The sequence below is a fragment of the Haplochromis burtoni genome, unplaced genomic scaffold (genome assembly GCF_018398535.1).
Source record: "Haplochromis burtoni strain Fernald_Lab_line unplaced genomic scaffold, NCSU_Asbu1 Contig_536, whole genome shotgun sequence".
NCBI lineage: Eukaryota > Metazoa > Chordata > Actinopteri > Cichliformes > Cichlidae > Haplochromis > Haplochromis burtoni.
In genome coordinates, this window is record NW_024582897.1 from 149,720 (window position 1) to 172,642 (window position 22,923).

The following is a 22,923-nucleotide window of genomic DNA, read 5'->3' on the forward strand; positions in this document are numbered from 1 at the left end:
CCTTAGAACTGAAGAAGCTTCTCGGATGCGAGGTGAAACGTCTTCAAGCAACTTAAAGAAGTCCAGACGCTTTTCTTTGCAAACTCCTTTGACTACGATGACCTGGATGACTGAGAACCTTCACAGACATTGTAGCTTTATGTTTTATAGTATAGTTAAACTTGATTGTATCAGTTTATTTATTCTTTCCACTTAAATGAAACCAAAAAAAGGGAATTATGTAAAACTATAATAAAAATGTGATTGGAGTGGAGAGGTCAGCTGACTGTGTGATTAAACCTTCAGGGCTACAAGATGGATGACCTGCTGACCTCCTACATCAGCCAAATGTTGACCACCATGAACAAGCACCGGTCAGGGCGGGGCCACAGCAAGTGAACTTCTTACTGGCAGGAGGCCACTGAGCTCATCCGCCTCTTACGTCCTATTGGCCAGCACTGCAGCTGGGGGCGGACCTTTACCAGCCACCTTTGGAGGATGAGCCGCAGTCCTTCTGCTAGCTCAGAAGGGTCAAAGTTCACCTGGGAGAGTTCGAATGCTAGCGGCAGCAGCGACCCCGGCGAAGGCCCCAGCAACAATTACCACTACAGCTATGATGAAGACGAGCCGTCCAGTGAGGATGACTACCTCTGAACTGTCCTTTCTGACTGCGTCACCTTAAGACGCTGTCATCGTCAGGTTTGAGCCTTAAGTACACACTGCAGTGACCCTGAACATGACCCTGTATTAGCACTTTATGCTAACCTGACTTCTAATTGAGCATTTTTACATATTAGCATAGCAACACGCTAATGCGCCAGACTGCTGTAAGGGGATATTTGACTGTTAACAGGGTTTGTGCAGGTTTTAGAGAGCATTAATAAAGCCTCTTACTTTTGCCCGATGTTTACGATATCACGTGTTTCAGATGTCACACCTGTGGGGACCCCCTGCCTCATTATAAGCTCATCAAATCCATCCATTAAAGTTCACTTGTACATGTTTAGGTCAAACTAATGTCAAACTTTACATGTTTTAATACATACACAGATAATAAATTATTTTAGGCCATTTCTTGCTGATTCCTTTTGTTTCTTCAGCACTTTCACAAATAATTTGATGAACTCTGCAGACATCTAAATTACCCCAGAAGGAGTTAAAATGCACAGAAACATTCAGCTGAGACATGAGGCTGAAGAGTCAGAACTCATCAAACTGAGGCTGATTTTAAAAAGTAGCTCAGACTGTAGAAAAAGATTATCTCAGATCACAAAAACCATCCAGCCTGAGAGCGTAAAAACAGCGTAGTCTTTTAAAGACGTATATTTTCTCATCTCTCACTGAGTAAATGTTTGTTCTTTGAATTACTCGATCCGTCCATCTTATCCAGATGATTAAATAGCAGTCGTTTCATATTGCAGCATTAACAGGAACTTACATTTCAGTAAATTTAACATCAATGATTTTCAAACTGATATTAGACTGTATATTAATTATTAATAAAAGGGCTAAAAAGGTCGTTAGCTTCATGTGTGTAAATTAGAGCCTTACAGCAGATTTAGTGATTTTTGTTTTTTGAGCATCTTGAAATACTCAAAGTCAAAAAGTTTACGGCTTTTCTTTGATACAACACTTCCTGGAAGTCAAGGTCAGACACATTTGAGATTTTATGTTCATGTGTACCGTCTGCTCTTATTGGGTTCCAGTTCATTTGTTTTTAGTAGTTCTTTCCCTGACCTTAGGTCCAAACTGAGAGGAGGCCAGAGGGGTGTACTACGATGGCTTAGTGGGCCATGTCGAGCTTAAAGTCAGAGTTTCCTCTGTCATGAAAGTGGCTCTGTTTAACTGGCACAATAACCTGGTCAGGAGCAGGTTTTGTGCTCAGAGTTAAGTCACTGACTCATATTTACATCATGCTTTAAGTGCAATATGAATCCTCTGCTGTGGGAATACGTTTGATATGCAACTTGTTAAGCTGCACTTTACTACCATGACAAACTTACAGCAGCATAAACTCTGCATGGCATTGACATGTGAATCTGCATGTACTCAGCTGGTAATGCAGGAAATGTTTTTATAAGTGCTCCTCATTTACAGTTTAGTCTGCTTTACACTGCTGCAATTGCAGCATCTAGAACCCAGAACACACACTAAGATTATTCAAGTATTTCACTGTTTAAATGTGTCCAGTTTAAGGTTTCGGAGCTCTGATGTGCAGCCGTCAGGTTAGAAATAATCAGCAGCGCAGAGTGCGCGCTTGGCTTGAATAAAAATATTCAAATTTGTACCACTATTTTTATCATCTGTGACTTTAAAGTAGGTGTCACTCACGGGGATCATTTTCTGTGGATAAAGTCACATGACTTGACTTTGGTTTCAGGTTTTTCTTTGTCCAGCTGACACAAAGAAAACCTGGCTGTGGTGAACGTCCTTCGTAGCACAGCTCTGAGCTTATTTAAAACTTTTCTGTTGTTTTTGTGACACTAAATTGACCTGTAACATGTTTTTAATCTTTAGGTTAATGACTTCAGTGTGTCACAGTTTAATACAGGGGATTATTTTAATACTCATGGTTTATGTTTACACTTTTTATTTCTTTACAACTGTTCAGTTTTACATTTTTGCCTGTATTGCGTCATTTCTGTGAGAGCTGCTGCTTCTTCCTGTATGAGGCTTTTACATTCTAGTTTGTAAAAATGTTCTCAAATGTCACTTGTTAGCTGGTTCCGGGGTTTTCAGCTGAATCTCAGTTTTCCTAATATGGATGAGTTCTATCTTTTGAACTGGAATTGACCTAATCAGGATCAAAGCCAATACTGTCCTGATGAGTAATGTGGACCCTGAGTTAAAACAAACTACCATCAGTCACGTCACTTTTTCCTGCCTTTAAAACAGGCTTGGTCAACTCCAGTCCTCGAGGGCCGGTGTCCTGCAGGTTTTAGATCTCACTCTGGGTCTACACACCTGAAACAAATGATTAATTCATTACCAGGCCTCTGGAGAACTGCAAGACATGTCGAGAAGGTAATTTAACTATTTAAATCGGGTGTATTGAATCAAGGACACATCTAAAACCTGCAGGCCACTGGCCCTTGAGACCTAGAGTTCCTCCGCCCCTGCTTTAAAGTAAACTTTGCCTACCTACTTGTGTAGGTCTTTAAATCTTTATTATCCAGCGAATGAGAAATTTGGATGTTACGTAGCCCTTATAGCAAGGGGGATATAAAAATATAGAAGGAAGACACAAAGTAAATGTCCTCTCCTGCTAAGACATGCTGTTAAAAACGCTGATATTTTCACTGTTACATAAATCTTAAATACACACTTTGACCTGTAAAGGTCGCCATTACTCTGGTTATACGCCACGGCAATCATCATCATTTTTTATGTTTACGAGGTACAAAGAAAAACCACACTTGCTGATTTCTGTTGGAACTCCCAGTTAAAGTAAAATAAGAGTACATTTGGAAATTGCAAACTATGGATATTAAGTTCGAGTTCCCTTTTAATAATATTAAAGGTTTTAGATGCAAAATCCATTTAGACCTGTACTCAGGTTAAATTGTACTTGAATACCTAAGTATTAGCAAATCATTACTGAGTAACTATAGATTAGCTCATGAAAGTCCTATTAATGAGAACAACTAATGAATTTAACAGAAGCAAACGCGTAGCTCCATATCAAGGCTGAGCTCCTGGAAATGTACAGCGACTCAGCATCTGTACCTGCAAGAACAGTGAACAGTGAAACTAAGTCAGATATCAATTAAAAATACTACAATAAAGGTCTCACGGTTCAGTTTTTGACTTTCGTTTGTGTAATAAATTTATGTCGAAGCTGCTGGTGTCTCAGACTTGAGTGTCCGGTGGCGTCGGTCTGGTGGTGCAGGGGCTCGGTGTGAGTTGTTAGGTTTGATATTTGAACCTAAACTATGATCCACTAAATCTAACTGAACAGAAGGTAAAGGTAATAAAAATGATCTGCATGTTTATCATAAAGTTGCAACAAACCTATCCACAATCAGTAAACACTGTTGATAGTTAATTAACCTTTTTATAGTTATTTGCTCTGAATTTACAATTTATTAAGGTTTACATGATAATTGTGTTTTTGTTGTGTTTGAAATTCCAGCCTGGTTCCTTTTTTAAACCTCATTACGTCGACCTGTTGAACCCTTCATTCTTCTGGTAACCAGCTCTGGGCTTTTGTCTGTATAATAAACTGGTGTTTGTAACTGTGCCAATCAGCCCATTTGATACATTCACGTTTGAAGTTTTTGCCTTTTGTGTTTCTGTTTTCAGAGTATTAGTCTGTGTTTTGACTGATTGTGTAACTCATCATCCTGACTTCCTGTAGTGTTTCTGTAACGTGTGCTCTCACTTTTGTACAAAGCACTCAGTAAATCTGGATTCAACTTAATTAATTTCACTACTGTAATATTCAAAACAAGTATGATCAGTCAAACGTCTGAAATACTAAAAGATTAAAATGTCTTACTAAAGTTGGATTTCTGGTCTACTGCTACTTTGTACTGCGTGTCTGTAAAATTCAAGAATCAAACCTGTTTGTAATGTTTAATACCAGGTGACGGCAGCATTTCATCAGATAAGTTACAGTAAAGCAAAATAATTTCCTTTAAAATAAAATATTGCAGGTCAGAACAGCACAATGTAAAAAAACCAGAACATATTTAACATTTTGAAAGATTAGCATCTGAACTATGATACTAGTTTTATAATATTACATTATATCACAGATCACTTCTCAGCACCAAGTGTGAAGCTCATTATTCAAAAACAACACTAAGCGATACATAAGATTTTCGATGCTCTCGCTCTTTCCAGTGATTTTTATCATGTAACACCTCAGAGGTCCCACTTTGCCTGTAAAAGTCTCTTACATCCGTAACATTAAAAGATGAGTCACATTTAAAGAGCAGCCAATGAACAGAACCTCTGTGTGCAGACAGGACCCCTCCAGGATCGACGAACCAAACAACTAACAGACAGCCTCAGTTCTACCCGCTTAAAAATGTTTGCACTCCTGCAGGAATGAAGACAGCAAAGCAGAGGCGCTGCACTGACTACGAAACGAAATCTTTCCAAGCACCAGATAATCCAGATCATCAGTCTTTATTAAAGGTGGCCTGTTTTGGACGGTTTAACCCCTCAACCTGGAGAGGCCTGAAGTCTCAGTGAGTCTTAAACTTTATCACCTAAAGTATCAAACAGGATGCCTGAATTCATTTTGTAGTTTTGGCTGGACAGTTCTCATCTTTCAGGAACCATTTGGATTTTGTCTCTAGCATAAACTAACAGAGTTGCTTGTAAAACGGGCCCACTGCTGGGCCAAAGTGTGACGCCCCGACTGCCTGCTGATGGCGCTGTGTGCCCAGCTGCTTGTTGACTTTTTTTCTTAACTGAAAAACTGGCATAAAAGGGGGTTTCTCAAACACATGCCGACTTAAACACGTCTGTCCGCCTATTATTGGTGGTAACAATCGATTTTTTAAAACCTATTAATGTTTAGTGGATAATTATTTCTGTATGAAGAATCCGGGTCTCGTCATAAATGCTATAACCAGCAAAGCACCGGAAGACAAATAGGATGGACTGGATTTTCAGGCATCAATCGCACAAAGCTACTCTCGTAGCTTTCTTTGGTCAAAAGTCACAAAATATCAACTACGTTTTTATGATTTTGAGTAGATTTTATTTGCAATTAGCATGTTGATAAACGTATTACACAGATTTCTTTGATGCTGTTTGTTTGCTGCCTGTCCTGTGAAATTCCAGCAGTTCCTCTGGATGCTCGAGTATTACTCTCAACTAAAAACGGCTGTTTACAGAAACTAGTTAAAACATCAAGCTTACACAGCAGATCAGCCACTGTCAAACACCAACTACACATTCAGATTACAGTGCATCATATCAGGCTGGAGTCTGTTGTGACTGTTTGAGCTCTTTAATCATTCGGAGGTCTTGTGTCTCCCTGCCCTCTGCTGGACCAAACCCAGCCCTCTGTGGGCCCAACATGGGAGTCCAGTGTGGTGCAGAACAGGGAAAGCTGCAAGTCTGCTCGAGAGCAGCTCCAAGTTTCCAACAAAATCATTTATTCAAATCTATGAATTGATTAAAATTGGAGAAATTTGGCACAAAACCTTCTGTTGAAACCTACCGTTTGAATTTGCTAAGGACACCTGGTGTCAGACTTCAACTGCCTCGTTGCATATATAACTGCTAGATTTCAGCTGTCCTGTTTAATTCTGACTTTTTTGAAGATTTGAGGTGAGTATTTAAATGAATTATCATTTACTGAAGTCTGCAGCTGGGAATTTACTGAAAACTGTGCAGATTTTAACACTATAGGAAAATAATGACAGCTGCCAGCGTTACCCTCAACCTCTCAGAAGATGCACCCGTGGTAACAATGTTGCTTCGTTCTCCTCCATTCACAAACTGTGTCCATGCCACCGGCCTGCCCGGCAGGGTGACGATGACGTCCCATCAGGCTTTTACTGCTGAGGGGTACAAAGTCTTATTTTGTGCCTTGATTAAGACACGAGACACTTAATTTACTTCTCATTATCAGTGTTACGACCCTGATTAGGGGACAGGAGGGGAGTAACATACAAGATTGGTCAAAGCTAACAAAACTGTCTCTGTCCTGTTGCTCTTCACCCTGAATGTTTAGAGCTGAGCCTGCAGACACTGATATAAAGCACTGCAGACGGGAGTTGGCAAATAAAGGATGGATAAAAGCACTGGAGGTACACAAAAAAGAAAAAACAGCAGCAAATTACTTTTTACGCCAAGTCGACAGGTTTCCAGTGTTTTGTTTTTACTCACATTTCCACACAGAAATTGGTCCATTAAACATGTGCTTGTAGCAAAGACTGCACTTTTAGCATAATGAGTCACCATTGGAGAATTTTTAGAAACTATTTTGTATTTTCTAAATAAGAATCCGGCACATTTACGTATGATGTGCGATCAAAGTGATGAAAAACAAATCCGCTCACAGCAGAAAAGCCAAGGCCGCATCACCCTGCGGATTTCACACCTGCAAAGCTGACAAGACGCTCTGAATTTCATCGCTGAAATCAGTTTAAGTTAAGACAACACAGTACAGATTCAGTGTGTAGCCAGGAAATACTGGCTATATATTTGAAGACAACGCTGATACTGGACTTATTAAAGTAGTCTGGTTTCTCTGACACTGATACCACACTTGGCACTGATGAGACACCAAAATAAAATTACCAGCAGCCAGTTTAAAAAACAAAAAAACAAAAAAACCCACGTGTCGGTTTGAATCTGAGTGAAGAGCAGTGGTGGGGAATATACACAGTCAGCTGCAGACATCACAGAGCGGTGTTCATTCATAATGTCTCTGAAGTCCGCTCAAAGACTGCCCAACCACCCCCGCAGGCCTCCACACGGACACTCCTGCTTTATATCAGATAAGAAAATTTACATCACCTGGACCAAAGTGGACCCCAGCAAACTGATGGATCCATAAACTGTAAAAGACTTAAAACACACACACACACACACACACACACACACACACACACACACACACACACACACACACACACAGACAGAGCAAAGAGGAAGGGCTGTGAGTGGCACGTTGACCCAATCACATTCAAAACCAGTACAGGTAAAAAGCCAATGAGAGTCCTTGATCTACAAAACTAACTTCACACCTGGTACCATCCACCGCCAGCTGTGTTTGACACGGTGACAGAGCGACTGAAATAAGATAAAACAAAAGCTGATTGGATGCAGACAAACTGAATGTTTAGTTTGTCACCATCATTACATTTTGCAGATTCCTTGTAAACCTCTGCAGGCTGGCAGCAGCCGCCGTCTCTCTCGAGCAGTGATGCCTGCAGCATGCAGGGGGAGCCTACAGTAGGACGTTTAAACCACTACATTTATCTTAAAGCTCTAGTTATTAATTGCAGGTTTAGACTATTACTATAAAAAAATAAACCTACTGATTAATTATGCTATAGTACTTATAGATTAAGCTAACCAGCAATATATAGAGATATATGTATATATAAACTAATTTAAATGACTTTTTCCCCACGGTGGTAAAATTGAGATCTGACCCTGGGAAAAATGTCATGTTGGAAAATACAGCCAAAAATCTGCATACTTTTTGGAAACTTAATATTACATTCACTTTAGTACACAGATAGATGAACTGTACCCTTCCCGAGCCTTTGGTTTACATTCATTCTGTCAGTCCAACAGTATCGAGTTCACACACTGAATCTAGCAATTCACAGACACACAAGTGATAATTTAAGACATGGTTTAAGGTTTTTGTCTGATGCACCTGATGTCTGTACAGCTGAAAATGAAAAAGCACAGCTCATATGTAAGAGTCAATTTCATTTCTTCTGTGTTTACAGTTTATCACAGAGCGTCTCTGATCAACATTTGGTCCTTCATCAGCGAGCAGACGCACAAAGGTGACTGATGGATCACTGCAGCTGCAGACGTTCATTATTTTGTTCGTTCACCGTGCCGAATGACCAGAAATGAAAACGTCCTCATCCTCTGGTCTCGTCTTTAACTGTCCTCACTTTGAGGAATTTAATGGCATCATGAGATTACAGTATGGAAACGGACACCCCAGGGCGCGTGTCCACAGTCCATTTGCTTCATCTCTGATGGGAAATGAATGAAGGCTTTTTATTTCCAGCTGTTCGTCTTCCACAGGCGGCCCACCCACAGACCGAGAGGATGACAGATGGAGAATAGAGTGTGCCGTCTACTTTCTGCTCTCTCTGTCATGACTTCCAAACATTTTTAGTTTTCATTTGTTTGTTAAAAGGTGGTGTCACAAATTTCTGTGCACTGCTCGGAGTTTTCCATCAAAATGTGAAGACAAATGCTGTGTTGGCTGCTCACACTGTCTGTCAAGTCCCATCAATCCACATCGATTTTGTGGGTGTTAAACTGATGCTAAGTAATAGACTGACTATTATAAGCAACAATAATTAAATAACAAAAGCTTAAGATCAGAGAGTTTGACAGGCCTTCATCACACTCTCAACAAGGACTTTTTCCATCTCTTATCTGTCCTTTCCTGACTTGCACCTTCCTTTTTTAATCTCCCTCCCTCTCACTCCTCTGTGATGGTGGGCAGGTGAGGGGTGCTGGGTGAAGTAGGCATGCTCCGTAAATCAGGCCGGACAGTGACGCTGGAGATGGACCAAACATCGCTGAGCTCTGCAAAACAGAAAAACCCAAACAGTGTTCAGTGAGTTCACGACAACAGTTTATACTGTCACATGGTGTCAGCATGGTGGGAATTAATACAAAGGTGAAACTGGAGGTCAGAGGACTGAAGGAAAGAAGGAAGGACAGCATAAATGACGGGGTACACTACTGAGGTAAGTGCATGATACACAAGCACAAATCCTGCAGATCATTATTTTCCAATTTGTAATTATTGTACAGCAGCGGGTCTCAAACAGCGTGCTGTGACACAAACTCCAATATTCTGGCAAATCACATATTACTGCCATATGCAGCTGCACAATGAGTAATAAATTACTTTTTTCTTATTTTCAGTAGGAAGTCATTTACTGCAGAACATAAAGTCACAAAAACATAATTCTTTCAAAGGGAACCACATCCTGTTTGGGCCGTTTCAGTGTCACACATTAAAAACTCTAGAGTGTGATGAGGGGATGGAGGAGATGTGCTCGTGGAACTTTTTGCGAAGAAAAGAAATTTTGTGTCACATCATGAAGACTCTTCATCTGACAGTGAAGTCAAAAGAACTGCTGATGTGACAAATGGTAGTGAGGATCTTTTTCAGATATAACTACCACCTAAAAAACGCTAATGCTTCAAATTGTCCTTATTGTGACCACCTCGGCAGTCTGCAATGTCAGCGAGGACGGAGAGAGCAGACAACTTCTGTTTCAGACTGACACTGTCAGTGAAAGATCGTTATCATAAGAGCTGGGTGTCCAGATATGACCGAGCCATTGTCAACATTTTTTTAAACTGACGAGTCCACAGTGTGCAAACGTAAAGGCACTAGTTCAGGTGTAAACAGAGATCAGAGGCACCGCCCCTCCAAAAAAGACTGTAGTCTAACATCCTGAGGTGTTTGAGGGAGAACAGAACAGAGGCGATGTTTATTCCTCCTCTTCCACCCTTTTCACCAGCTCTGCCTCAGTGAAACTTCAGGCACTTCCTTAGAATAAAAACCAAAATTGAAGGAGTGCTGTTTTAACGTGGCAGCGCTCACAGAGAAGGACTGAATCTGCAGAGTGATCTAAAAACAGCAGCTGCACTGAAACAGTTCGGAGGTGCACGACAAGATGATCTTGAACTGTCTTTTTAATTTTATGGGGCTATGTTCTTGAACTTTTTAAAAACTTTCATAACAGCTAATGATCTTTGTAGTTTCACAGAGTTTCATATGATTTCCATGGATGATGGGAAGCAGTTTTTCAGCAGGAAACACAGAAAGATGCACATTAAAAACAGGGTTCATGACTCATACAAAGTTCTTGGAGGGACGACATGCAGGGCTGATATGCGGGGGGGTCATGGGTTGAAGACCAGGGGGAGGGAGACAAGGGCTCCAGGAGGAGGGTCAGAGTGAAGAGCGCTCCAGCGAACACAGATGATCTCGGCGGAGTCTGACACACATGACACATACGACACACAGCAGGAGATCACTGCATGCACAGATGTTTTCATGAAATAGCTACAGTGTTGGTGGCTAGCCTGCTACATAAGAAGCTACAACAGCACTGTGTGGGTGACTATTTCAGCCGTTAAGCACGATCACTGAACAAAGTGAAGGCTGTGAGACTATCACTACTGGCAGAAATCAGTGTTTTCCTCACATTTCTGACCGTTCACCAACCAAATATGAGTATGACGTGTAAATCAATGAAATACCAAATTTAATTTTTTTTTAAAAAGGACAACCTAATTTTATGACAACATCACCAAACATTTAATTTCCATGTAGTAAAAACCCCTGGATATGTAACACAGTCTTCAATGAATGCAGACTAGCAGCACCTTTAAAGTCTAAGCTAAACCTCAGCCGGGATGAAAGTGACACAGATGTTTACATCTGTTTTCATCAGTTTGTCTTGTCTAGTTGCAGATTCACCAATCATGCAGAACTTTGACCTTTGAACCTTAACGTTCACTCACAGAGTCACACAATAATGGAAGCATCAGGGGAAATAAAGCGTTCAGTATTTGCCCAAGGACACTTCAACGTATCACAGAAAACAGGTAATATCAGCCATGACGGGGACAAAGCATGACAAAGTTACTGGAACACGTGTGTAATCTGCTGAAAGTTGATGTTTCACATTTATCCAGCACTGTGTACAAGAAAAACGTTGTTATACCTGTCCTGAACTTGCTGTATGGTCCATTCTCGTGAGTCTGCCGGCTGCCGGACCAGAAGGGCAGGCCTCGCTCTCTCCACCTGTCACACACACACCGCAAACAGAGATCAGAGCAGCAGAGCGTAACCTGGTGTGCTGCTGTGTTTACCACTGTGCTTTGAGGCTGCTGCATGTAGCAGCTTTGATGTGTACACATGTGAGAGGAGGTCTGGGCGAGCCTCAGCTGAAGCCAGCCTATACAAAGAGTGAAGGAAGGAGCAGATGATGAAAGGGGCAACGCAGAAAAAAAAAGTACAAATAAAACCACAGAGGATTTTCTTTGTGGTGAAGAGCATCGTCTGTGTGACAGGAAAGACTCCAACTCTCTTCATATCCTCAGTCTAAGGGCTGCTAGTTATAGTCACAAATAGCTAACCTGAAAAAGCTGTGCTTGAGTTCAGATCTAAATTAACCCCTCGTGATCTCGCTGTGAACACAATCTCATGACAAATTCAGTTTGAGTTGATAAAACAAATCATGGTTGAATATTTGAAAGCACAAAAAAGGCAGCTTCTTTAGATAAAAAGGAGCATTTATCATCATTAATGCTGTTCTTAGTAGCTCATTACTTCGTAATGTATGACTAGACAGATAATCAAAGTTAATGAATCTTTAAATGAAACTGACATCTTACATCAAGAGAAAACCAGCCGAGCGTCACATACTGTGAAATGTGTGCAAATATCAATAAATATAATCAATGTGGCTTTATTGTTTATTATCATTTTTATAATATTTTAAAAATATTATACTTGAAGATAATTATTATTTGAAGAAGAGATTAAAGTAAATAATTAGACACAGAATATTAAAACAGAATTTTAGGATCTCTTGAAGCTGAACGAAAAAATATTCTGATATTATTTTTGTGTGAAGAAGCAAAATGTTTGCTTCCACAAAAGTGAGCCACACCGACTCAGCCCAGCACAGCTTATGGTTAGGTTTAGGGTTAGGCATTCATTTTTAATGGTTAGGGTTAGGGAAACCATTATGTCAATGAAGGTCCTTACTAAGATAGCTGAACGGGCTCGTGTGTGTGTGTGTGTGTGTGTGTGTGTGTGTGTGTGTGTGTGTTCCTACCAGTGGAATATGAAAATTGCAGTGATGAGGAAGGCTGACACCACATCAGTAAGAATCCACATCAGACTATATTCCTCTGAGGTCTAGAGAGACACAATAAAAGGATTTATTACATTTATTAAACAAAGAGTTCTGAGATTTGTTGGGTCACAGATGGAGGAGACTGAGCATTAATACGATTATTCAACACTGTGATGGTAAACGGACTGAACACTCTTATTAAAATAATAATTGCACTGGAGCAGGAGAGAAGGTTTATGTAATCAAATGCTCACAGGTACAATCTCCAAACACACACGACACCTGCTGCACAAGCTTCAGTGGATAACAACAAATTTTAGACGTTTTTAGTGAATTACTCAGAGCCTTACCTGAAGCTTGCTGACACGAGCCTAAAAACTGTTTTCATCAGGCATAATGGGAGGTAATTATCTGAAACTAAGGAGAGGGACCACAGCTCAGACACTTCCCTTCTGCTTCTCTGTCATTAGCACATGGAGATCTGTCTCCTCGGGAGCTGCTGCCAGTCCCCTCACAGGCCTTCACCAAACCGCAGCCTCAGTTCATCCTTACACAATCTGCCATTATCTTCTACAAATGCTTTCATATCTAACAGAGTATGTGGTGCCAGCTTGTGAATAACTCTTTTATGAAGCATGAAATATATTACATGTAAATGCTTGTAACCAAATCCTATTACTTTTAACAGTTTCTAAGTTCTAAGAGCCTTCTGGTTTCTTTAACCTCCTAAGACCCGAATTCTTTCACGGCATGCATTTTTAATTTATCTTTTCTATTTGGGCTGATTGGGACCCGATGAATGGAAAAACAAAGAATTATCTTTTTACCTTATTTTGCTCTACAATGGCCTGACATCCACATATGAGTACATTCATTTTAAATTTCGATAGAACAGTGGTAGTATAATGTCCTCGTAAGTGGATATCAGTAGGGATGGGTACTGTATCCGGTGCCATAATGGCACTGGTTCTGACATAAACGGTAGTAACCAGACCAAAAAGCAGCGCACATTTCGGTGCTTTTTTTCTTGAGATGTCACACACTTTGGATTCTAGCCAATCATTTTACCTTTCCAAGGATAGTAGGCGGGTCCAGGTACATACGTTCTTTTAGGGCAGAGCTACAGATTAAAAATGCCCAAGGCGAAGCGGTCAAAAGTCTGGCTGTACTTCACAGCAAAGGATGCAAACTCAGCAGCCTGCAACAAGTGCTTTAAGCTGATACTGTGATACTGTGCAAAGGAGGTAACACCTCGAATCTGATGAAACACATGGCGATGCATAGCGTTTTTTTAAAAGCCGAGAAATGCACCCGTATTTGATAGCTTGCTGCGAGACCTCACAGCGAGCACATCTACTGCGGGTGTGGTGCCTGTTATCGGACCCAGAGTTAGCAACATCCCCCAAGAACCCGAAGAGGAGAGTCCTGGCCCCTAGCCCTGCCAGTGTAGCAGAAATGATGACGGATGATGATGCAGCAGCAGCCGTTCTTCTCTGGGTGAGAAGCTTAATGTTGTTCGTGTGTAATTTATTTTATTTATTAAATTAATGCATGTAAGGTGAACTAGCAAACACCGTCGTAGTTACATGCAGCCGTTTTCTTGTTTGATGGCAGATGCTCCCTTCACCCTGGCCAAAAAGGCTAAAATGACCAAAGAAAAAGTGGAAAACAGCTAAACATGAGAGGTTTAGGACAAAGTTTGTGTTTTTTCCATTGTTTAAGCACTGCTTCCAGCCAAGAGTGATACCATATGCCCCATAGCTGCAGAAAAGGCTAACATTGTTATATTTTTACAAAAAAAACAAAAAAACAAAACCAAAACAAAACAGCTAAACATGAGAGGTTTTTGGACAAAGTTTGTGTTCTCCATTCTTTAAGCACTGGTCACCGGTTCGAGCACTGTTTAAGCACCGGCACCATTTCAAAACTAACGGTTTGGCACCGGTATCAGATAAAACCTAAACGATACCCATCCCTAGATATCAGGCCCTTGTAGAGCAAAATGTAGTATTTTGGCCTAGACAACCCAACATTTGATGTCCACATATGTGGACGCCAGGTCCTAGGAGGTTGATAAAGTCTAATATGACTCATAAAAGAATTGGAGGTTTGAATCTGCTCACCATCAGGAACAGCGGCTTGTTGATGTTGGACAGGATGTGGATGGAGTTGGTGGTCACGGACTGCGCTCCAGCACACCAGGCCAGTGTGTAGAGCCAAGGCTGGCTGATCACATACAGGTTAGTGCTGATGTTCACTGACTGGTACTTTCTGGGGAGAGAGATGCAGTTTAGCATGCCAAGCCTTCTCTGACAAAGAGACATCGCCTGGATGGGAGCGCATGCTGCTCTGAAACCTGTCAGCATTGATCGGGCTTTTCCAAATGTGCAAGCTGCCAATTCCATCTGCACTAATGCACGCTCATACCAACAAAGACGTGGGCTTCTGAGGGATTAACTTTTCTACACATTTGCAGCCTTAAATTTAATGAAAGACTGTTACTGATGAAAAAGAAAGCTGTTAAGTTTGACTCTGGTATTCATACATTCTACTGCAGTTTTTCCAGTGACTCAGTGGCCTGTAAAAGACTTGTGTAAAAGTTTGACCGCATGCTTTATGCTCTGATTAAAACCTATCAGGCAATAACAGTATGACTCATTCCACCCGTCACCTCTAGTTGGTGACAAATAACAGTTGAAACGTTTTCATGAAGATGAATCAGTTGTAACAGTGGAAGATTATTTCAGTCGCCTGTGTAAGTTGTGTTGAAAACTGTCTGTATGTGAGTCACTCCACCATCTTTCTTTCCAGATTGTTCTCCCACAGCTACTGTTACTGTACAACTACCTCCCTCTCTTATTCTCCTCTCAGCTGGACCCGTCTGTACCTCCTCCACTGCTTCCTTCACGCCTCTACTGAACAAATTCCTCTTTATCCACACTTTCCTCTCCTCACTTCAGCGATGAGCATCTCTCACACCTGCCCTTTATCTCCCTCTCACTTCCCTGAGGTTGTTCTACAAGCACCGAGATGGAGTCACTGAGGAAGCTGCGTCCATCTGTATCTGGGTTACATAACTGCACACATGCACAAACACAAGAGACCAATTCAAAATGTCAAGTTTCTCTCAGTTGGTATAAATAGGGTTGTTTTGCCCCTAGATGGGTGTGATTGCATAATTGAATGTTTGAACTATGTGCAGGCCATTATATCTGCTGTTGTTTTTCTAGTCTGAACTTACAGACTTGTACAAATAACCATGTTTAATTTGTATTTTAGAAATCCGATTTTGCATGAATAGTTTTTCTGCGGTGCATAAAAAGAAGAAACACAGAGAAGAACTTCCATCACCAGGACAGTGGAGACGGAGCTCATCGGGTCAGGCAAAACCTGAAGAAGCAGCTGATTGTGTTGCTGTTTGTTTGTCACAAAGATGACAGCCAATACATTTAAATGAATGCTATTATTTATATCTGCTTGATTATAATTAAACTCACAATTAAAATTGTGTTGGTTAATATTTGTTTTATCTTTAATGTGTTGTTTGAGTAATTTATGTAAGTTAAAATGACAATTCAAATCATTAACAGCCCTGGTATTGGTTAATAATTCATGAGTGTGAGCATGTGGCCTCTCCTGACACGAATACAACCTAAATCTGAAGAAACTCTGAAATAATTACCGCTGCAGTGATTAACAATCTTTAATTAAAACTGCCTAAGACAGACGTTTAATGTATGCCGTTTATCAGCTCTGTACCGGATCTGTTGCTGAGACATGGTGCTGTAGTGCAGGTTCAGTCTGGTGATGTGTCCGTCTGTCAACTCCTGGATAGAAGCCTTTTCTCCAGAGGTCTGCTGCAGGTGTGGGTCCACAGCCTGGACCTGGTCCCTGTCTTCAGATGGCAGCCACAGGACCTACAGCCACACATAACACAGTGAGCAAACAACACCAGGAAAAATTAACAATAGGAAAACTAAATGCACTGATTGTGTTTGCAGAACGGCACTAGACTGAAACCAAAAATATCCCCATTAAACCAATTTAACGTTATCTTTAAATCAAAGTGCAGATACATTAATCCTGATCAGTTACCTGCGAGGAGTTGATGTGGGCCTGTACCACCTGTAGAGTGGTGTTGATGTATGACAGACTGTATGGGTGTCCAAGCGGTGGCCTGCGCAGGTCGAACAGCACGAGTCTACCACTTCGGGCTGCTACCTCCAGGAACTGGACCAGTGAGGGAATAGACTGGTTCTGGGCCTGGGAGCGGTCTGCCGCAGAGAGGGATGACACGGTGCCAAACGGATCCCTCTGCAAGTGAGAAGCAGAGTGATGGTGAGAGGAAAAAAAATCAGGTTGAATTTCACCTGCTCTTAACTTAGAGGGACATTTTCTGTCTTTTTCTTTGGCTTAGTTGTTTATCTGTCAGTCACTGCAAGCAGGAACTCAAACAACATTTGTGAATTCTAAATATCTGTAGGAATGTGTTTCTTCAGTAGTTTCTATACAGATGATGCATTTCTAAGCCAACAACATGCTGCTGTTGCTCTGTGTTGAGCTGCGTGCGTGCTGGTCATACCGATAAGAACCAATCACCAGCGTTCAACTGCTGCAGCTCGGTCCAAGTGAACATGGAGGCGTCGAGGTGTGTCCTGTTTGGGAAAACCTCCGCGATGTTAGTGGTCCTCTTCAGGGTGGAGTCGTGCATCAGGAAGGGAACGCCATCAAAACTACAGACAGAAAGAAATATTCAGTGAGTCACAACACGAGGATTCAAGAAGGAAAAGTCGGACTCCAAGATGAAGGGTAAGTGATACAAGGGAAGAGGAAGTGAAGAGGCAGTAAGGATGACCAGATTCACTGGTCAGCACTGATAATATGACTTCATAACAACATGTAGATTTACAAACTGAACCCCAGAATCTGCCCTGCAGACTCTCAGTAAGTTGCACTTATTGAGCTTCAATCCTCTCTCACAAATCTGTTGATGTGGCTGAAGGAATAAAAAAAGAAATCGCTGCACTCCTACCAGAAAGCTCACCTTATGAAAGACATTATATAGTGTAGTTACACAACAGGAGCCCAATATTATGCACAACATAGAAATACAACTCATTCTTATGAAAGCACCACCAGACACAACAGCACTGGATTAAGCTAACCCGCTGATGTTGAGCCATGCAGTGCAGCTGATCCTCCTGTTTTCAGGTTGTAAAATGGCGCTAAACGTTTGGTTGTAGGCTCACGGGAGTGCTCACCGCTAATTGGATTAGCATGGCAGTAATCACCTCAGCAATGAGAGGAGCGTGCTAGCATCTGATCTGTGTAATTCAAGAGACTCGGCTGTAGTTCACTGATCACCTGATCTGATTGATCTGATCATTTTACCATTAAGGAAACGCCCAGAGGTAACAGTCAGTGTCAAAGGATGCACCGATTGCAGTCATGAGTTTTTGTAATCCTGTAATGTGAGGCTGGCTTTAGATGAGCAATCTTTTCATGCCATCTGCAGTCTGGATTTTAAGTTACATGCCAGGTTCCAAACTTTCACACTTTTGGTGTGAGACACACTTATTCACTGATTCTTCCTATTGTCAGCAAACAAATAACCCACCAAATAAGCCTCTGAGATAAATAAAGCATATGGCAGCATATATGACTGGTGAGAACACATCCTGTCAGAAGTTATAGGTGGATGCTGGGGTGGTGGAGGGGTTGAGGTAGCAGTAGTACTGACATATTAGAGTGAAAGATGGGAAATTTTCAGCTTAACCCTCCTGTTATGTTGCGGGTCAGATTGACCCAGAACAGAAGAGATGTCACACGTCATCTGCATCATTACAGAAAATGAAAAAAATCTAAATTATAAAAGAAAATTGTAAAATAAATAATGCCAGTGTTTCTGACACTTTTGGATGAGTAAATTTGCCCCGGGTCAAATTAACCCAGGAGCATAATCGGTGTTCCTGGAAACCAACATAACAGGAGGGTTAAGAAAGAAAGACTGCTACGCTTGTTATGGGCATACAATACAACGCAGCTCAAGTGGTGCATCTGAACTAGCTTGAACCAGCAGTTATCCTCAGCACCATCAGACCTGCTGGGACATTTTACTTTAAGTAACTCTGTAACACTGAGACTGGTCCTTGTAACCAGGAAGTCAAGTTTATAATGAATTTTGTAGATTAAATTCAAGATCTGTTTTTACAGCAGTGACATTACTGTGTGCAATTCACATGCTCCATAAATAAAAGAGTGAGATAAAAAAAATCAGTAGGATGACACACCTGATGGTGACATCAGTCTCCAGTCCTTCTCCTCCAGCTTCCACTGCCTTCTCAAAAGACATCACAGTGTTCTCCGGAGCGAGCTACAGAAAAACAAGCAACAATTTCAGAAGGGATTGTTGGAATGGAATTCCATGCTATGCTTTATATTAACTAAAATGCCATATAACCATAAAGTGCAGTATTAAGTCGACACAGCCCTGAAAATAAAGGCATTAGACTACGTGTCCTTGGGGGTAGAAAGCTGTAGACTCTTGCTCACGCTTGCCTGGGAGAAAGTAGATAACAGGGGACCATCTTCTAGTGGAAAGTTACTGAAACACTTGTTTAGACTAGAGAGGGACCAGCAGATTGATTGTTTGATTGTAACTGATTGTTTATTCCGAGATGAAAAACTCAAAGGGGATATTACACTGTTTTATGATGCATGATACTACTGATTTATAAGAAATACTGTTTGCAGAGAATCATGGCCTTATTTGTCTGATTAGAAAGAACAAAACATACTGCACAGGAAGCCAAGGTCATAACTTAGGCTTAGTCTGGAAGGAGCCGAAGCTATAAGAATGTGAGAAACAGTCAGACACTTCAAGATTTTGCCGGACACCCTCCTGTGCAAATCTCCCATCCAGACGTTTATGCCTAAAGGGTTGTATGGTATAAAGAGATTGTTGATTGAGCATTAAACACCAAGTGTCGTTCTTCTTTCAGCCCAAAGATCAAAGAATTGGGGTATTTAACAGGATCCAACCATCGCCCTGATCAGACATATTCTAACAGGATTGCACACAGGATGCTGCAGAAGCAAAATCAGTTTCCAAAACGTCAATCTGGATATCAGCCTGTTTTCTTTTCCTCATTACATCGTGAGCTTTAGAGTATCTGCTGAGCTACTGGGCACAACTTAATATAAGCTGTTTATATTTATTTCTGATCTACAACAAGCAGCACAACTGTTAGAACTGTCACAGCTGACATTAACTTGGATGGAAACCTACTTCCACGACAGATTTTACCTCCTATGGTGTCAATATAAGCTCAGACGCATGTTGAATAACAAATATCCACTTTCCCTGCTGCCACCTGCATGAACATTACAGCCAACAGGTGGATTTTCCCGTTTCACAGCTAGCCAAACAACGAGGAAACACTGACTGTTTAGGAGACACAGAGTGAAAGTGGACAGTACATCTTTGGTTTCTTAACATGAAACTCTTTGCTGTAGCCAGGGGGAGCACCAAAGTGACCCCCCTTAGACTTGTTAGTTTTAATCTTGTTTTCCACTGAGGTTCACTGGTTTTCTAATATAATGTAAGTCTATGAGCTGCTATGTTACATCTATGCAAGTTTGTGAGAGCAGGGCTTCATGGTGCAAATTAATCTTTATACACGTGGTGTTTAATGTCCACTTTAACTCCGAGTGTAAATTTTTTCAATGACTTTATTTTAGGGCAAAGTCAAAAAACTGTTTGGCAGTTTATTTTTTAAATGCCCCATAAGTAGGATGGCAAAGGGTCCAATTTGTCCCAGTGGACGGAAATGCAAGGTGTGAAACTGCAGCGTGGATCATTGTTTTCTATTTTTACATAACTGCACTGCGATTCTTGATGTGATGATGTCAGCGTTATGATGCGTACATTACCCAAAGGGAGGCTAATCCACAATCACACAAGTTAAAATATTTTGCAAACTTACTTTAGGAATAAACAAAATCAGATCAGATGATCACAGTTTAATTCAGCCTCACCATTGGAGCTCCTCTGTGCCCAATGAGAGTAGGGGCAGGTCCCAGAGTTCCCGCCTCTTTGATGCAGGGCGAGTACATTCCCAGAGGAACCAAGTAGAGCGAGAACAGCACGGACAGAAAGAGTCCCAGGACGGCCACCTGACGGACTAAATGCCACAAAAATAAATAAACGGTCATGAAACAGGAGCGTACTACTGCATACTACTGTCCAAATATTCTGCACATAAAATACACGCATTCTGCTGTAATTTGTGCAATTCACATGTAAACAAATCCTAATACTAACAAGCATAAAACTTCACAGTTACAGGAGTGCTATGCAGTAGAAACTGGAACTTAATCAGGATAATATGGAGTAAATCTTTCTTGATAGGATCAACATAGTGCTTAACAACAGCAGCCATATGGGCAACACAGGGAAGTCTGGACAGAGAGCAAATACAAAGACCTGAATTGTAGCCTCTTAAATACAGATAATAATAATAAGACTATTCTATGAGTTTTTATAGTAACTTCATGCAAGACTGTGTATAGTTTAAACTTTACAACAGGAAGAATAGCCTTTTTTAATTGTCTTCCCTGATGAATAAAAGATATCTTACCCCACTCATCACCCCACCCTCTGAATCCACCCCGAACACCATGTTACCCCAGAATTCGTCTGTTCGACACAGAAAGCTGACAAATAAAGCACCAGAGGTCAGCAGGACTAAGATTTTAATGAGGGGTAAAGTTGCCTCCAACTAGGCTGAAACAAATCACTCCACGTCTTCACTAATAAACGAGGCTCTGAGTTTGTTTCATTTAGAGAAACTCTGCAGGCAGCACCGGTTTATTCTGTGCAGGTCAAATTAAAAGGTGAGACCAGAATAAGGACTATTTAGACGGTTGCAGCAAAAACAATAAATCTGTAACTGTGTGAGGACTGCCTGTATTTAATATATCAATTTATTAGTTTCAAGAATATCACTTATTATTGAGTCAGGTTAACAAGGGAAAGAAAATATTTTAAAAAAATCTTTGGTTATACATTACTGTGCACAAATCTTGAGTGACCCCACATTTCTTTATAATTTGCTAGGAAGATGGAAATGAGTGCAGCCACACATGTACACAGCAGAGTTTGCACGATTCTAAGAAGCTTCAATATTTGGTATGGCTGCCTTTATAAAGCCTGAGCCCACTCTGGTAGCTTTCTTCTAGTTTGTTTAAGTAGTTTTCAGGAGACTTGGCTCAACTGAAGAACAAATGCATCTCTCTGTGTCAAGTCTCTGATGGTTTTTTTTCCCCCATTTCTTCATCTGCTGTTGATAGTTTTTAAGCTTTAAAGACCTACCACCTCTTTTGCCCTCCATTTGTCCAGTGTCCTCAACCATACCGAGCTATGCTACATTTTCAGCTAATGCCTTTTTGCCACGCCGTGTTGCCTTGTGCATGTTTTTTGTACATTAAACTAAAAAAAAAAGGGAACATGTTGTGTTTTTTGTGACCCACTGCTGATAAGAAAGTGCCTAAAAATTCAATTTAAAATGTGATCTTTCTAAGTTGTCAGTTATGTGTTGATACCACACTGGGTCACAGTGTAAGTATTGCATCAAATTAGTAAAATATATAATTAAAATGTTGCACAAAATCCTCACACCAGTGCTGCTACTCCATGTCTTTCATTAGAGCATCAAAAAGCAGAACAAAGGTTTGGCATTTTGCACAGGAACAGGATTAATGCCCCGAGCAAGACAGCGTTGGCAAGCCCTGCTGTGGCCTCTATGTGTATATATATCTATGCACGAGAGCCATGACTACTGCTGAGTCATTTGACCAAGGAAGGAAGGCCAATTTTACACTTCCCTGCTACAGATAAAAGCCAGATTTAAGTGGGACTTTTTGTGGTCATTGTGGCATTAATAGAGAGAGAAATTCTGCCCTTTTGGGAAATGTCAACAGGTGCTCCTTTGTCAGCCTCCCACTAAAGAGTCTCAGCATGACTAAGCACAGACACTCCTACTGCTGCCCCGTCTGTCTCCTCTTTGAACAACCTGCCCAAAACCATCAGAAACCATCAGCTACTGTTACAAACATCATCAAAATAGAGGACAGACATTTGGCTTTTCTTTCACAGGAATCCTTACCAATGTTTAAACCAATCCTAAATTAAATAAAGTCATAGATTTAACCGAGTATAATAAACGCACATAGCTTCAAAGTCTGGATTATTTTCTAATGACCAACAGGAGGCAATGACTATGGGACATCCAGTTTCCTGATAAGTTGTTGGGCTTAATCGCTAGTTGGAAATTATTACGTATGACACATGGCTCATTTTACAGGTTTTAATAGCTTTAATAGTTCTCCC

General features: G+C 41.0%; 2 protein-coding genes across 8 annotated transcripts in view; one reads left to right on the forward strand and one right to left on the reverse strand.

Moving 5' to 3' along the window:
• The window catches only part of myo7aa (myosin VIIAa), a 59,058-nt gene extending 54,571 nt beyond the window's left edge, over positions 1-4,487 (forward strand). For all 6 annotated transcript variants that reach the window (XM_042214232.1, XM_005947622.3, XM_005947623.3 and 3 more), the window contains one exon: positions 286-4,487. In XM_042214232.1, the coding sequence (XP_042070166.1) occupies positions 286-378 (93 nt within the window). In that variant the 3' untranslated portion in view covers positions 379-4,487. The remainder of the gene's footprint in view (positions 1-285) is intronic.
• Positions 4,488-6,797: 2,310 nt separating this feature from the next.
• The window catches only part of gdpd4a (glycerophosphodiester phosphodiesterase domain containing 4a), a 38,872-nt gene continuing 22,746 nt past the window's right edge, over positions 6,798-22,923 (reverse strand). The window contains exons 9-17 of one of the 2 annotated variants that reach the window (XM_014329319.2): positions 20,571-20,716; positions 18,824-18,906; positions 17,116-17,266; positions 16,629-16,847; positions 16,293-16,450; positions 14,657-14,804; positions 12,513-12,595; positions 11,394-11,473; positions 6,798-9,231 (exon numbers count right to left, since the gene is read on the reverse strand). In XM_014329319.2, coding sequence (XP_014184805.1) covers positions 9,125-9,231; positions 11,394-11,473; positions 12,513-12,595; positions 14,657-14,804; positions 16,293-16,450; positions 16,629-16,847; positions 17,116-17,266; positions 18,824-18,906; positions 20,571-20,716 — 1,175 coding nt within the window. In that variant the 3' untranslated portion in view covers positions 6,798-9,124. Of the gene's footprint in view, positions 9,232-10,246; positions 10,662-11,393; positions 11,474-12,512; positions 12,596-14,656; positions 14,805-16,292; positions 16,451-16,628; positions 16,848-17,115; positions 17,267-18,823; positions 18,907-20,570; positions 20,717-22,923 lie in introns of those variants that run through there. The other variant, XM_042214236.1, reaches the window with a different exon arrangement.